We start from the raw sequence: 15,314 nt of genomic DNA, 5'->3' as shown, positions 1-15,314 counted from the left end.
TATCATGTGGTGATGATATGTTGATTTTTCTAAATAATCTGAGCTCCACCTGAGAAAGCATTATATTGATAATACTATTTTATCTCAACATTTTAAAAAAATCTATAAGCTTTAAATGGCTCTGTCATGGTAAAATATATATTTTGCTATTTTAACCATTTTAAATGTACTATTCAGGGACATTATATACATTCACATTGTGTAACCATCACCACCACCCATCTCCAGAACTTTTTCATCAGTGCCTTTTTGTTTATGTGCACTGTCAAAAGTGCATATTTATAAGTCTTTATGTTATGTATTTACATGTGCATTTTAAGGATTCAGATGGAAACAATTGAATGAGAATGGGATTTCATGCATGAGTTACTTTCTTTTTTTCTTTTATCCACTATCCTGATACTTCACGCTCTATGATTCTGTCCTAGCTTCTGTTTGGGAAATCTGATGAAGTGCTGAGAGAACGGACACTTTCTCAAGATTTTTAGTTCAATTATCACCTTTTGATTAGAGATGATTATCTTCAAGCGTACTTCCCAAATAGAACATCACCCCCCCGACTGATATTTATTCTTTTCAGTCTTTAAAAAAAAAAAAAAGTGTTAGTGTTTTAAAGCCCCATAGTGAAATTAAAGCATGGGTCAGACTTTATATTTTGGGCTAATTCTTTATATAAACTACTATGTACATATTTACAATGTTTTATGGCCTGAGCATGCCTTTGACTTTAATTCAGAGAAAAGTCTTACAGGATTTAGAGACAGTGCTGGTGAGATAAAGACAGAAGCTCTTTTTTTCTTCAAGAGTGAAATAGGAAATAGACAATTATTAAGATTAAACAACACGTGCCATTATCACTTTTGTAATATTTTACATATATGCAGTAAAATTACATGACTAAAAATGTACCGCAGACAATGGTTCCCTTGTATTCTGCCTTGTCACACTTCACGAGAACTCTGTGTGAACTCCACTTGCCTTATTTTAGAAACCATGGAATGCACACATCTGCAGATGGAACTCAGACTATTTGGTCTTGAAAGGAAAATACTCCAGGCGGATGTGATACATGCCTTTCGGAAGTTGTAGAGCTCTTATGTAGAAGAGGAGCTAGCTGTATTCTCTGCAGCTCCAGAGGGCTATCAATGGCATGAATTACAGGAAGAAAGAATTTTGGTTTCATTAGGAAAAAAAGATGTTGATGATTGTCCATAAATAAGAGGGGCAGGTACCTCATGAGATTGTGAGCTTCATATTACTGGAAGATTTAAAGCAGGTAATGAGCGATAAGCCAGTGGTGCTGGATTTGGGTATGGATTTCCCGGATTTGGGTAAATTGATGCACATTTATTTATAACCAATGACCTGGCAGGTCCTGTGCTGCCAGGATACTAAGATGCATCAAACCGATCCTCAACTAGATCCTCATCTACTCGGGGGAGGACATCAGGTCCTCAGAAGATTACATTTGGGTTTTCTAGGATACCACTCTATGATACGTAGTGTGACTACTGGGCACTAGATATAGACTCATGAGAGCAGGGAAACTCCTGAGAAAAGAACTTTTGGGGAAGTGACTTCTAAATCTTAAAGAATAGTTAAGGCATGTTATGGTGCAAAGTCGGACCATACTGTCTTTAAATTTTCTTCCTACCTAAGATAACCTGATAACTCTTCTTGTCCTCAAAATACATTATTGGCAACAGTTTTCAAAAAATTATACATCTTATCTGTGTAGTCATGAACACCATATTTTTAATAAAGCTTAAGAATGTACTAGCTTTTAAAAAAATCTATTACAGAAGCAGTAGGAAACTAATTCAGTATAGAATTTTAGTTGGAATGACCAATACAGTCCTATGAAGATGACTTTGATGACAGATATGAAGGAAGTAGAGCAGCTGTTTATGGTTACATCTTGGAAAGAACATTTCCAGCAGAGGGAAGAGAGGGTACAAAGCTCTAGTGAACAAAGGAGGGAGTTGTAAGAGATAAGATCAGAGAGTTAAGATCAGGGAGTGGGAAGATGGAGATTATGTGAGGTCTGTAATCTGAGCGACCTGGACAATCTCTGAGGATTTCTGATTGGAGGGGCTCTGTGACTGCTTCGTGCTCAGACCTAACCACTGTGACTGTTCTTTAGAGAACAGACTAGTGGTCTAGGTCTCCTCTGGACTCTAATCCTCAGTGAATGGAGAATGCAGCCATTCATCCATTGTTCATTCTACCTTTCTGTATCTATCTCTTCCTATCTATATCTATCTATCTATCCATCCATCCATCCACCTAATCTATCTGAATAGTCTCAAATTAATAATTAGCATTTTTCAAGCTTTATTGAGATATAATTGGCATATAGTGCTGTGTAAGTAAGTGGTATACAACTTGTTGATTTGATACACTTATATATTGCAAAATGATCACCATCATAGTGTTAACCACACCTCCATCAGGTCACATAATGACCATTTCCTTTCCATGCTAAGAACTTTTAAGAACTACTCTCTTAGCAACTTTCCAGTATATAATACAGTAATATTAACTGTAATCACCATGATATACATTCTATCCTTATAACCTATCCACCTTATAACTGTAAGTTTGTGCCTTTTGACCAGAATCTCCCCATTTCCCCCACCCCACAGCCCCTGGTAGCCACCAACCTACTCTGTTTCTATAAGTTCAGCTGTTTTAGAGTCTACATATAAATGATATCATAGACTTTTTGTCTGACTTATTTCATTTAACATAATGTCCTCAAGTTTCGTCTATGTTGTTGCAAATGGCAGGATTTTTTTTTCATTCTCATGTCTGAATTATTGAATTATATTCCATTATATCACACCTTCTTTATCCAATCATCTGTTGATGGACATTTCTGTTGTTTTCATATCTTGGCTGCTGACTAATGCTGCAATGACCATGGAGCACAGGTATCTCTTCAAGATCTTGTTTTCACTTTCTCTTGATACATACTCAGAAGTGGAATTGCTGGATCATATGGTAGCTCTATTTTTTACTTTTTTTTAAGGAACCTCCATACTATTTTCCATAGTGGCTGTACCAATTGACATCCCTACTAACAGTGCACAGGGGTTCTCTTTGCTCCACATCCTTGCCAACACTTTTTATCTCTTGCTCTTGACTTATTGATAACAGCCATACTAAGAATCATGAGGTGATAAGTATCTCATTGTAATTTTGATGTATGTACATTTCCCTGACGATTATTGATATCAAGCACCTTTTCATGTAACCACTGGCCATTTGTATGACTTCTCTGGAAAAATTTCTATTCGGTTTCTCTGCCCATTTTTAAGTAAGATTTTTTTTGTTTGTTATTGAGTTGCATGAGTTCTTTATGGTATGGATATTAACTCCTTATCAGATATCTGATATGCAAATAGTTTATCCCATTCCATAGGTTGCCTTTTCATTTTTGTCTATTATTCCTTTTGCTATGCAGAAGCTTTTTAGTTTGATGTAGTCTTACTTGTTGATTTTCAAGATGCCTTCCCAGAGAGTTTATTTATCTTTGAAAACCACTATCTCACTTCTCTCCCACTCTGTGATCTTATTTTATACCATCCCTCCCAACAGTGGTATGTTGCAGCCACATCAACCTCCAAGTTCTATTCTTTTTTTTTTTTTTTTTTTTGCGGTACGTGGGCCTCTCACTGCTGTGGCCTCTCCCGTTGCAGAGCACAGGCTCTGGACGTGCAGGCTCAGCGGCTATGGCTCACGGGCCCAGCCGCTCCGCAGCATGTGGGATCTTCCTGGACTGGGGCACGAACCCGTGTCCCCTGCATAGGCAGGCGGACTCTCAACCACTGCGCCACCAGGGAAGCCCCAAGTTCTATTCTTGTATGCTTTGAAGAAGTAGTGCTCTCCTCCTTTTCGTCCCTGGGATACTCCTCCCTGGGTTCTTTCTAAGTCAGCCTCTTCCACTTCTCTGGGATTGCAGTCTTTCCTCAGAGGGGACATTTCTGATACTACCTTCAAGAGGACTTTCTTTCATTTTCCTCATAACACCAATCACCATCTGAAATTAGCTTAATCATTTAAAAGCTTCTTTATGACCTCCTCACCACTTTACAGGAACACATACCCATTAAATGTACAGTCCATGAAGGAACCTTATACAGAGACGCTATCAATTATTTTCCCAGATGACAACAGATGATACCCAGTTGGGCAATTTGAGATTAGTTTAATAAAAGGACTCTTTATTAAAGTGCAAGCAGATTGTAGGGAAACCATAAGGGATCAGGCCGAATCTGGAGAAGAAATAAGAAGTGGATGCAGTTACCACACTGGGGTTGAAGGAATGAGGGTGTTCTAGAGTCACAGGCAGAGACCATGGCAGGAGAGAGTGTGGAATGGAAAGTGGGGGATCCATGGAAAGAAAAACCCAAACTCATTCTCCTTCTATCATCTAATCTCCTGTCAATTGGCCCAGGGCAACCAGAAACCAGAGAGCAGAGAGAGGTCTAGAAAAGTATATATAGTGGAATTGGAGGGGCAGATGGAAACCATTATACCCTTAAACCTAGGAACAGTGCCTGAATGAAACATATATTTTAGTACAAGTGTTGACTGAATCTATTATCCCATGTTTCAATCCTGCAGTTCAGCACTCAATTCAAGAAAAAACTCGGATAAAATCAAATCCTTGATTATCACATGTAATATTTCATGATTTTTCATATATAGTATTGCATTATTTTCATCTCAAAAAGTTTTCATCAGCATATCTAACCCATTTTCACAAAATAAGCTGAGATCCACCAAAACTAAGGGACTTGCCTATAACACCAAGGTGATTGCAAAGGGAGAATATATCCCCTGGCAGATTAGCATCCTTTGGTACTATAAGGTTTTATAACCTTAATATAAGGTTATAACTCTCTCAACCATATATTTCCATTCATATTGGCAGAAATAAAATCTATTTTTCTCATTCTTAATTTGCTCTAATTATCTTGCATATGTTCGAAAGTTCATCAGGTACAAGACCATACCAGTGTTCAATGTAAACTTGCATATCTACTCTTTTTTTTTTCTAAAAAATAGGATTTATTTCATAATTATTTCAAATTAATTAAGGTTTGTGGTATCACTACTGTGGAGTACCTGTGGAGTATTTATACTGTTTTATAAAATGCATGTTTTTTCTTTTTAATCTTAAACTATTATCATACAAGTTTGTTGCTGTACTTTTATATACAAATACTGAAAAATAGAGATGGCTACTTGAACCTAAATCTAAGATCTGAAGTGACAGAATGTAGCATTTCCTTCGGCTGGTTGCATTTTGCTATGGAAGCACTTTAGTCCAGTCGTTTTCAAGTTTCCTCCTTGCTCAAGACCAGGCAATCCATTTTCATTTGTTTGGTTTTAAATGTTAGGAAGTATAGAAACAACCAGTGGCCATAAGAAGAGTAACTTTTTGAATAGGAGATTCCCCGCACCCCCCCCCCCCCCGCCCCTGGTTTTATCAATAGGCCACAGTATTTAAGGATTCTCTACTCACAATGAATTTTGTTGTCTGCCTGATTCCCCAGATTCAACTCTAAAAAAATTCTAGAAATGCCGTATGCTATTTCTCTGGGACAGTGGCTCCTAATGAAAATGGTGGTGGGAAGGGGAAGCACATCATGGTTATCAGAGGAGATTTCCTTTGAAACTACATACACAACCCTTTCCTCTCTAAATTCTAACATACAGTCTCCCAAAAGCAGCATTAAACTAAAAGGATGGCTGGATGCGGCGGCTAGATCACCTATCAGACACAAAATGGAGGAGTGCAGGGCAGTTAGGGGTATTCATGACAATTACATCAAATCATCAGAAAACAACTCTAGTCTTAAATAAGTCTGATAATGTTTATTTGCTCTCTTTTTCATAGAATCAATGTTTTACATATGCATACATATATCATAAAATTTATATATCAAACTTATATTTGTAAATTATATTGAAAATTTTCATAGCAGAAATTGAGTAGAGTAAGAAATATACATATATACTTACTGGAAATGAACTGAGTAAAGATAAATCTGGTCAACAACAGGAAAATACGTTATGAGTATGAATTCAACCCAGGCATTTATCTAGAAAATACAAATATTATAAGGCAGTCAGAAGTCATGTAGCTTAAGGCATGTAGGACCAGGCCACTGAGATGCAGAGATGAAGAATCTTATTTAAGACACTTGGAAATGAAACATCAGAAATCCAAGCTGAAGAAAGGACAAACAGATTGAAGTAAATGGGTGTCAGTAGCAGTGTATGAGTAAAACTGCAGGAGCAAAAAATGGAACTTGCTTGGCAATTTCCTGCCAAGGGCCAAAAGAAATTTCAGATTGTAGTTAAGTCTGAATTAGCAAAAGAACAGCATTAGGTAAGTATAGATAAAATAAGGATGTATATTGAGTTTGTGCTTAGGGTTCTATATTTTGTGTTGACAATTGATATTAAATTTGTTATTCATGTATGCCTTATTATTTAAGAAATAATATCAAAGACACATGGGTTTAAGACAAATTTTCTGCAATCTCTCCCTAAAATCATTAGGTATAGATTGGAATTTGTTATAAAATTTATTCACAATTTACCTGCAATAAATCCAGAAGGTTTTAGTTGTTACACTATGAATAAATATAAATATAAATACAGACATAAATATAAATTAGTTCTGCACCCAAACACAAGAACAGGAAATGAGTAGGCTATGTAAATATGCATATATCTCATGATTCATGATTATAAATTATTTATAGGGACTTCCCTGGAGGTCCAGTGGTTAAGACTTCGCCTTCCAATGCAAGGGGTGCGGGTTCAATCCCTGGTTGGGGAGCTAAGATCCCACATGCCTCGTGGCCAAAACCCCAAAACATAAAACAGAAGCAATATTGTAACAAATTCAATAAAGAATTTAAAAATGGTCCACATCAAGGGCTTCCCTGGTAGCGCAGTGGTTGAGAGTCCGCCTGCCGATGCATGGGACACGGGTTCGTGCCCCAGTCCGGGAAGGTCCCACATGCCGCGGAACGGCTGGGCCCGTGAGCCATGGCTGCTGAGCCTGCGCGTCCGGAGCCTGTGCTCCGCAACGGGAGAGGCCACAACAGTGAGAGGCCTGCGTACCACAAAAAAAGGTCCACATCAAAAATAAATGAATAAATAAATAATTTATAGATTCCTTCCTTCAATTCGCCAGTCATTCCACTAGTCAGATGGTCAACCATTCTTACTGAGTTTTTTCTAAATGACAAGCACTCCATTAGAGGTTGTAGTAGAGTAACTTGGTGACAAGAGAGACAAAATCCCTGCAATGGCAAAGCTTAATAAGATCTAAGTACAAAAACCTGTGGCTAATATAAGTAAGAGGAATCCTGAAAGACAAAATAAAATACACAAAGGAGATATTCAAGTGTTCAAGGAAGCAAAGTAATATATATGTATTCCAAAAACTAGATAAGAATGAAGAAGAAGATGTTATTCTTTAGAAATCTCACCTTCAGTGTAGTCACTTAATTTTTTTACTATATATCTAAAATATATATTGTCTAACAATTTAATTCTTTTTTGAAGGTAGGAGCATTCTGTATAAATTATGTCTAACTTGGTTGACTTAGTGAATGACGACCATCTTTTAGAGCCAATACATTGTTCCTTAACCATATTCCACAATGCTGCACAGCATTTCACTATGTGGCTATTACCACAATATATTTAATTATATCCTAACCATTGGATGTTTTGGGTGTTTCACTTTTTAATACACAGAATTTTTGTTAGCATGTTTTTTTGCTAATGAATCTAGATAGAATCATTTTCTTGTTGTGGACTATTTTATTTTGGAAAACTCACCGTTTGTGATATTTATCTTTTATTTTTTTTCCCCCTTAAGGTGTTATTAGAACAGCTTTGCCAAACATGGACAGGGAAGTCAAAGAACAATACCAAGTCCTCATCCAAGCCAAGGATATGGGCGGACAACTGGGAGGGTTAGCTGGAACGACAATAGTCAACATCACCCTAACAGATGTCAATGACAATCCACCTCGATTCCCAAAAAGTATGTTTTTCCTGTTAAGTCGAAATCAGTGCAGCTTTTTAAAAAATGTCTTACATTTCATTGAATTTTACAGGAATTGTAATAATTTTCCAGACACTTTTTGTCTTTAGGAAGCAGAAGCTAAAAATTAAATGTCCTCAGAATTACATTTTTCCATTAGAATCATGCATAGTGTGATTTTAATAGAAAAAAATATAAATGAGTCAATAATTGTACGAATCATGTTATCAATTCTTATAAAAGTAAAATATTCACAATAGGTTGGGATCTTGTCTAATTTCTTACTAGTTGAAAAAGTAATATAAATATGAAAAGTACAATGTAATTTAAGATTTATGACACTGTACTATTTGTTATATCATATAATTAGCATAAAATTTTCTGCCTTCACTTTATCAATTATATGTGTTGAATCATTTCTGTATACTTCCCTGGAGATATCAGATGACATTGCAGTGATGCTATTTCTCTACTTTAGTTGTATTTTATTTTAGTTTTGCAGTAGGTGAAAATTGCTACACTTTCTATGATAATAGAATAATTCACACCTCTATCTTCTCTGTAACTCTATATTTCTTATTGAAAATGAATACTTCTCACTTGTGTTACATCCAGTTTTCTTTTGCAGTATTATATTTAACACCAATAAGTACCTGTTCGACTTCTGGTACATTTTCAAGGATTATAGTTCAGTGTTCCTAGGATTTAGAATACAGAAACTGTTTCTTCCATTGCTTATATAAGTAATTTGATAAAGTCACTAGACGCTCATTTACATGAACAGTTTTAAAAAGCAAAACAAGGCAAATCATTTTCTTCTTCTAACTCCAGGAGAGTTTGAGTTTATCTACTAAAGTATATAACAATGAGAATATTTAACTAAATGGATATTTTATTCCTCTAGCTGTGTGGTTTTACATAATTTACTACTTTGTCATTTTTGTCTTAAAATGATCAACCTATATTTTCTTATGGAAATACACTTACTTAGTGATCAGAAAGTCAGTGCACTGAACAAATGTTATCAAAGTGGCAATTAGAAATCATTATACTTTAGCAACTGGGATGTATTTGACAAATGGCTAGTAAATATAGGTTATGACTAATAACACAGAGTCCTACAGCAACACTTTCCTTGCTTTCTATTCAGGGAAACTGAAAAAATATAAATAAATATTTCAAAGGAGAAAGAAATAATGCATTTGATTCTCTAGAATATGGCATTAAAAAAGAACATGTTCCCACCTCAAAAAGACTGATTTTTAACAATTTTACTGCTTATTTGTGGCAATCTGTAATAGCTAATGGAGGAGACTAGTTTGAAAGATTGTTCTACTTTTACATAAAAGGTGACATTGTACATTTGAATTCTGTTTTGGATTTGTGCATAAAAAGTGTGTTCAGTTTAGAGTATAAGAAATAGCAGAGATCTTCCTAGGTAGTGTCAGTATTCTTATTCAGAAGGATGATAGTGAGGTTTTTCAGATGAAGAGTGTAAAACTCAACCAGTGGAAGGAAACAACTTCTGGGTATGGATGAAGGGTAATTTGCAAAAGTTTGAACAGCCATCCAGACAAATAGGCTGGAGTGCAACAAAGAAATGAAAATATCTTAATGGGAGAGAAACTAGAGTATGGTTAGGGAACCAAGATGGCATGCTCAGTTCCCAGGGAGACAGGAAGATCAATTCCAGATCTTATCTAGTGAAAAGAATCTGTGCAAAGCAGCAGGCTTCTTTGGAATTTATTCGAAGTTGAATCTGTAGATCTAAGCGTAACTAGATGAGACCCACTAGGAAAGATTATGGGGTTAAGGGCATTTGAACTTTTAGAGCATTTTCATGCTGTGTCAGGAACTTTATCACTTTCGTATTTCCTTTCCTCAGAAACACTCTGAGATCTTTATTTTCCACATTTTACTCTTAAGAAAACTGAGACTTAGATTAAGTTGCCCAAGATCATCAACGCTGGCAAAGGCTTTATTTTGATACTAAAGTTCAAATTTCTTCTAGTTTAACATACGAAAATGAAAAGATAGTCTTTTCTTTTACCTGCCACTCTGAAACCATATGTTTTAGACATGTCTGCAAAAATGTCACATGACATAGGCTGAATTGTCATCATAAACAGAAATGAGAGGGTAGAAGGAATATACCAAATAGATCACTGTGACCTAATTATTTTCTTCTTGTGTTACATGCATATTCGAACTACAGCCTGAAAGTATAATAGGTGAGAGATATTTTTGAATCATGAGAAAGAAGAGAGTTTTCACATTTTTCATGAATAAAAAATTAATCCCCTTGAAATCTTACATGCCTTTGTGTCAAGCCCTTTTTACTGTACTGTTATTTTGATTTATATTCTTCAGAGGAAAAAGACAGAATACATTCATAAACAGAAAAGCCACCTCTTTAGAAGCCAGTGCTCTTTCTGCAGGAATATTTCTCACATGGATCAATTAAACTGAAAATATGACATGAAATGACAAACTGAAATAAAAACTTTTGAATGTAAAAGTCAAGAAAACTAATATTTCATACATAATATAACTTAACGAGAGAATTTCCCACAGCTAGCTATATTTGTTCATGTCTGTTAAGCAATTATGCTGAAAAGAAAATCTTCCTTCAATTGAACTTCATGGAGCTGCATCTTTTTCATTGCTTAAAAATGCACAAGATAATTTCTTAAAATTTACTAATCATAATTCATTTTGGCTTTGTGTGTGTACATATGCATGTGTGACATTATTAAGCACCCATTTCCATCCATTTCCTTCTATAAATCTGTTAGAAATGAAAATAAAATTAAATGTCATGGCCATTTGTAGGATGCAAGTGTAAATAGTTTGCTGTTTTACTGTTGCCCAATAGATGGTTCCTGAGGCATCAGAATTTCCTGCCAATTTCATTTGATGATGGTGACAATGATATTTACTAATAAGTTACCATGTGTCATGCATTATGCAAAATGATTTGCATATATATTCCCATTTAGCTTTACAACGACTGTATAGTATTTTCTCAATTTTAGAAATAAAAGAACAAGGGTATATTATTAATAAAAGTTAAGTAACTTGTCCAAGATCACACAGCTCCTAGGTAGGAGAACCCAAGACCTAATCTTATGAAGGGACTTCAGAACTTTTTATCACTTTCCCTCTTAAAAGGCAATTTGCCTTTAATGCCTGTGTTTTGCCCCAAAAGTCCTACAGACAGAACTGTTCACAAATAAAGGAGGGAATACTGTTTCAGAAATAGAAATAATACCAGGCATGTTAAAAGAGCTCTACCTGTAGTCATATAAAAACAAAATATTTTCTTTGTAAAATCTTTTACGTATACTCATATAGCTTCCATCTATGATAATCGAGGACATCCGTAGAGGATTTCCATCTGTCAAAATAAGCTACAGCAAAATGCTGATGGTTTCCATTACTTGAATTTTAAATAACAAGACCATCTAACAAGCTGGTCTAAATTATACATTATGAGATCAAATCGATTAAGTTTTGTGGTTAATTCACATTAGGCAAAATACTTCTCTCACTTGTCTCTTCTGTGTAATAGTTTTGTAATGAATAAGAAAACAACTTAGGTGAAATAAAGCCCTCATAGTTTACATAAAAAGGGATAATTTGTAGGAAACGTAAAGAAGTGTTTGCTTCTTTTTCCTTTCTTTTTCAATATAATAAGCATTTAAGAGAACTGTTTGTATGGTAAATGGATTCAAATGCAGAAAATAAGACATTGATATTTATTTTACGACAAATTCTTAGTCATAAATAAAACAGTATTTTAAAGTAAGTCTGTTTTTTGGGAGTTCCCTGGCACTCCAGTGGTTAGGACTTCGAGCTTTCACTGCTGTGGCCCAGGTTCAATCCCTGGTTGGGGAACTAAGAAGATCCAGCAAACCAACTGCAGAGTGAGGCCTAAATAAATAAACTAATAAATAAATAAACAAAATAAAGTAAATCTGTTTTCATCAAATGCCCACCAAACATGTTTATATTGACTGTTTCTAGTTTTAGGACAATTGATTCGGTTATAAGTCAATAAAATATTATTTGTACAATAGTTATTTTCTAAAACATATAATTGTATCCAATATTATACCTAGAACCATGAACCCAATTATATTCAGATGGGGCACAAAGTCTGTTTCTCTTTGTTTACCATTTACCATCTTTATACCTGGAAAACTATAAGCTTTGATACTGAAATTTACTTAGTAAAACCATGTAATAAGTCATTCCGAATACAGAATTAAAGAGTAATTGAATTTTGACAGCTACTCAGATCCAGCCTTAGAAAATGTACCATCACGTTCTGCCAGGTGTCCAAAGTTTGATTGTCATGGGGATAACTGAGATTGACTACTAAAGATATAAGTTCATGCATTAAGTTTATTTTTAGATATAATATTTGTACATTTTTATATTTATTTATATATATATATAATTTGAGAATTCAAAACTTTATATAGATTTATATATTTATTTAAATAATATCATAGGAGAAAATTTTTCCTGGATTTTGAGTGCCCAAGATATGTCTGAATATGTAAATTTGTGTATGCTGAGAATCACTTCGGTTCTTTTCACAATCTCTTTCTGTGACTGTTAGGGAGTGAATTATGTACAAATCTCTCCTTCCAACTTATCTGGAGACTCTGGCCAAGGGCCTGCTTCCTACCTGCAGATCAAGTACAAATAACTGTTAACACCCTCAGCATGTTTCTAAATGATGCCTCTGAGGCAAAGGTGGAATTTCTGTTCTTATCACTGCCTCCAATATGCTATTTTAGGTGAAAGAATGAGAAAGAGAAGATGGTGGCAATTACTCTGAAAGAATACCAAAAGAGGCATGACTAAAATAATGGATCTTATGTGAGCTCCACTACTATTAAAATGAGAATGACTACTTCAGCTTCACTCAAATATTTGAGATTGGAAGGGTGGCGTGGACCAACTGGTCTGCAAAGTTAACTGTATAGATCAAATGTAAGTGAGGGCTTTCCTTAATTGGAACTGGGTGTCGGTTTTAAATAGTAATAAAAAATTAATATATGAAGGTGTTAATGATATAAATTCATATTTGCTTATGTTTCTCAAACTTAGTACTGGTGCCAATTTAGTGTCAACTTTAATACACAGTTTAATTCCCATAATTTAACCTAGTCTGTGGCTTTTAGGTCAGTGCCTCTCAAAGATATAAATATGACAAAAAATTAGATAAGTTGATCTTTGATATTGTATGTATGTATGCTATATTACAATTAGATATGCTCCTCATGTTTAAATGTTTAAAAATGCATTAAAATGTTTAAATGTTTAAAAATGCATTAAAATGTTTAAAAAGCATTAAAAGTCGGGCTTCCCTGGTGGCGTAGTGGTTGAGAGTCCGCCTGCCGATGCAGGGGACACGGGTTCGTGCCCCGGTCCGGGAAGATCCCACATGCCGCGGAGCGGCTGGGCCCGTGAGCCATGGCCTCTGAGCCTGTGCTTCCGGAGCCTGTGATCCGCAACGGGAGAGGCCACAACAGTGAGAGGCCCGCGTACCGCAAAAAAAAAAAAAAAAAAGCATTAGAAATCATAAATTTTAGGGGTTAAAAAATTATACAAAGCGTTTATATTCAGGTATCTTCCAGTTCTCACACAGAATGCAAGCATGAGTCATATTTGATGACTCTTATTTTATTCTTGAAAAATAAGCCAAGACACGTTATAAAACTAGCTTTTTACTAAGGGAAATAAGCACTTCAAGTTTAATTCCCAAATGGGCCTTTGTCTACTTCAATGAAAATAAATAAGAAACAACTATTTCCTGAAGATAAGGCATGCAAACGATAAACTGGGACTTATTCACCAGTGGCTCTCCCAGGGGTTCTCAAATTGTATTTGCCTTAGGAATTCCTTAGGATCCTATGTCCCAACGAGGGAAGTTCTGCTTCAGTTGACATAGTTTAAATCCAGAAACTGAATTATAGATAAGTGTTCCAGTAGATTGTGATATAGATAGTCTGCAGGGCACAATTTGAAAATCTGTGATGAAGGAGCAAGTGTTGATTCTCTGAGAAGGCTTTTTCATTATTCGTTAACTAGAGGTAATGAGTTAATTATTTTGTACCTCATAAGAACTTTTTGATTCATGCAAAATTCCACCTATTTGGGTGGAGACTGAGTATTAAAATGTAGTCTTTTTTTTTTTTTCGCGGTACGCGGGTCTCTCACTGTTGTGGCCTCTCCCGTTGCGGATCACAGACTCCAGACGCGCAGGCTCAGCGGCCATGGCTCACGGGCCCAGCCGCTCCGCAGCATGTGGGATCTTCTCGGACCGGGGCACGAACCCGTGTCCCCTGCATCGGCAGGTGGACTCTCAACCACTACGCCACCAGAGAAGCCCGACAAAATGTAGTCATTTTAAACTAAGTATTTTGAAAGTTTATTATTTTTTTTAACATATTAAGCACTCATATACAGTTGTACGTCTTGTTTAGAAGTTTTCCAAAGAGTTTACGGATGTCAGATACTGATGCTTTAAGGCTGAACTCAAACTGGATCAAAATGAATACAATTTGAAGGCAAGCTCAGTGAAAAACTTTGCACTCCCAGTTCTCCAATGGGAAGTGATTAGTGAGTTTCACTAGACTCTATGTGGGCAGATGTAAGCAAATGAAAAATAGCAGAAATAGAATGTTTAAATAATTTTTCATTGCTATAATTATCATTATTCACATCATATTGTGCTTTGCTAATGAGTATATGAGTCCTTTTAAAATAGTGCTGACACTTTTTGATGACTTATTTCGTTCTGTTTCCCATGTGGCAAAGTATAAAAGATTGTAGCCTGGTTGCTCCATTGCCCCATTAGCAGACTCTCAGAAGAATTATGCTTATGAGCTGGATGGCCAGCGACCTTCTTGAGGTGGCAATTACAATCATAATACTATTTTAAACACTTTTACCCAGAGTAAAGGATATATGCTATGATTGTTAATATCATTTCCCTAGTTTGCTTAAAATGCTTAAGTTTATTTTATTATTATTTCAGTCTTTGAAAATCACATTATAGTCAATTAAAAATTCCTGCCACACAAATGGGACCTAATGAAACTTAAAAGCTTTTGCACAGCAAAGGAAACCATAAACAGGACAAAAAGACGACCCTCAGAATGCGAGAAAATATTTGCAAATGAAGCAACTGACAAAGGATTAATCTCCAAAATACACA

General features: G+C 35.5%; 1 protein-coding gene across 4 annotated transcripts in view; it reads left to right on the top strand.

Annotated features, from left to right (window-relative positions):
• Window positions 1–15,314, top strand: part of CDH12 (cadherin 12) — a 986,970-nt gene that overhangs the window by 898,589 nt on the left and 73,067 nt on the right. For all 4 annotated transcript variants that reach the window (XM_067730428.1, XM_067730429.1, XM_067730430.1 and 1 more), the window contains one exon: window positions 7,913–8,080. In XM_067730428.1, coding sequence (XP_067586529.1) covers window positions 7,913–8,080 — 168 coding nt within the window. The remainder of the gene's footprint in view (window positions 1–7,912; window positions 8,081–15,314) is intronic.

Source organism: Pseudorca crassidens, chromosome 3, assembly GCF_039906515.1.
Source record: "Pseudorca crassidens isolate mPseCra1 chromosome 3, mPseCra1.hap1, whole genome shotgun sequence".
NCBI classification, from domain to species: domain Eukaryota; kingdom Metazoa; phylum Chordata; class Mammalia; order Artiodactyla; family Delphinidae; genus Pseudorca; species Pseudorca crassidens.
The sequence above is the reverse complement of the archived record's forward strand: the minus strand, read 5'-3'. Positions and strand labels throughout refer to the sequence as shown.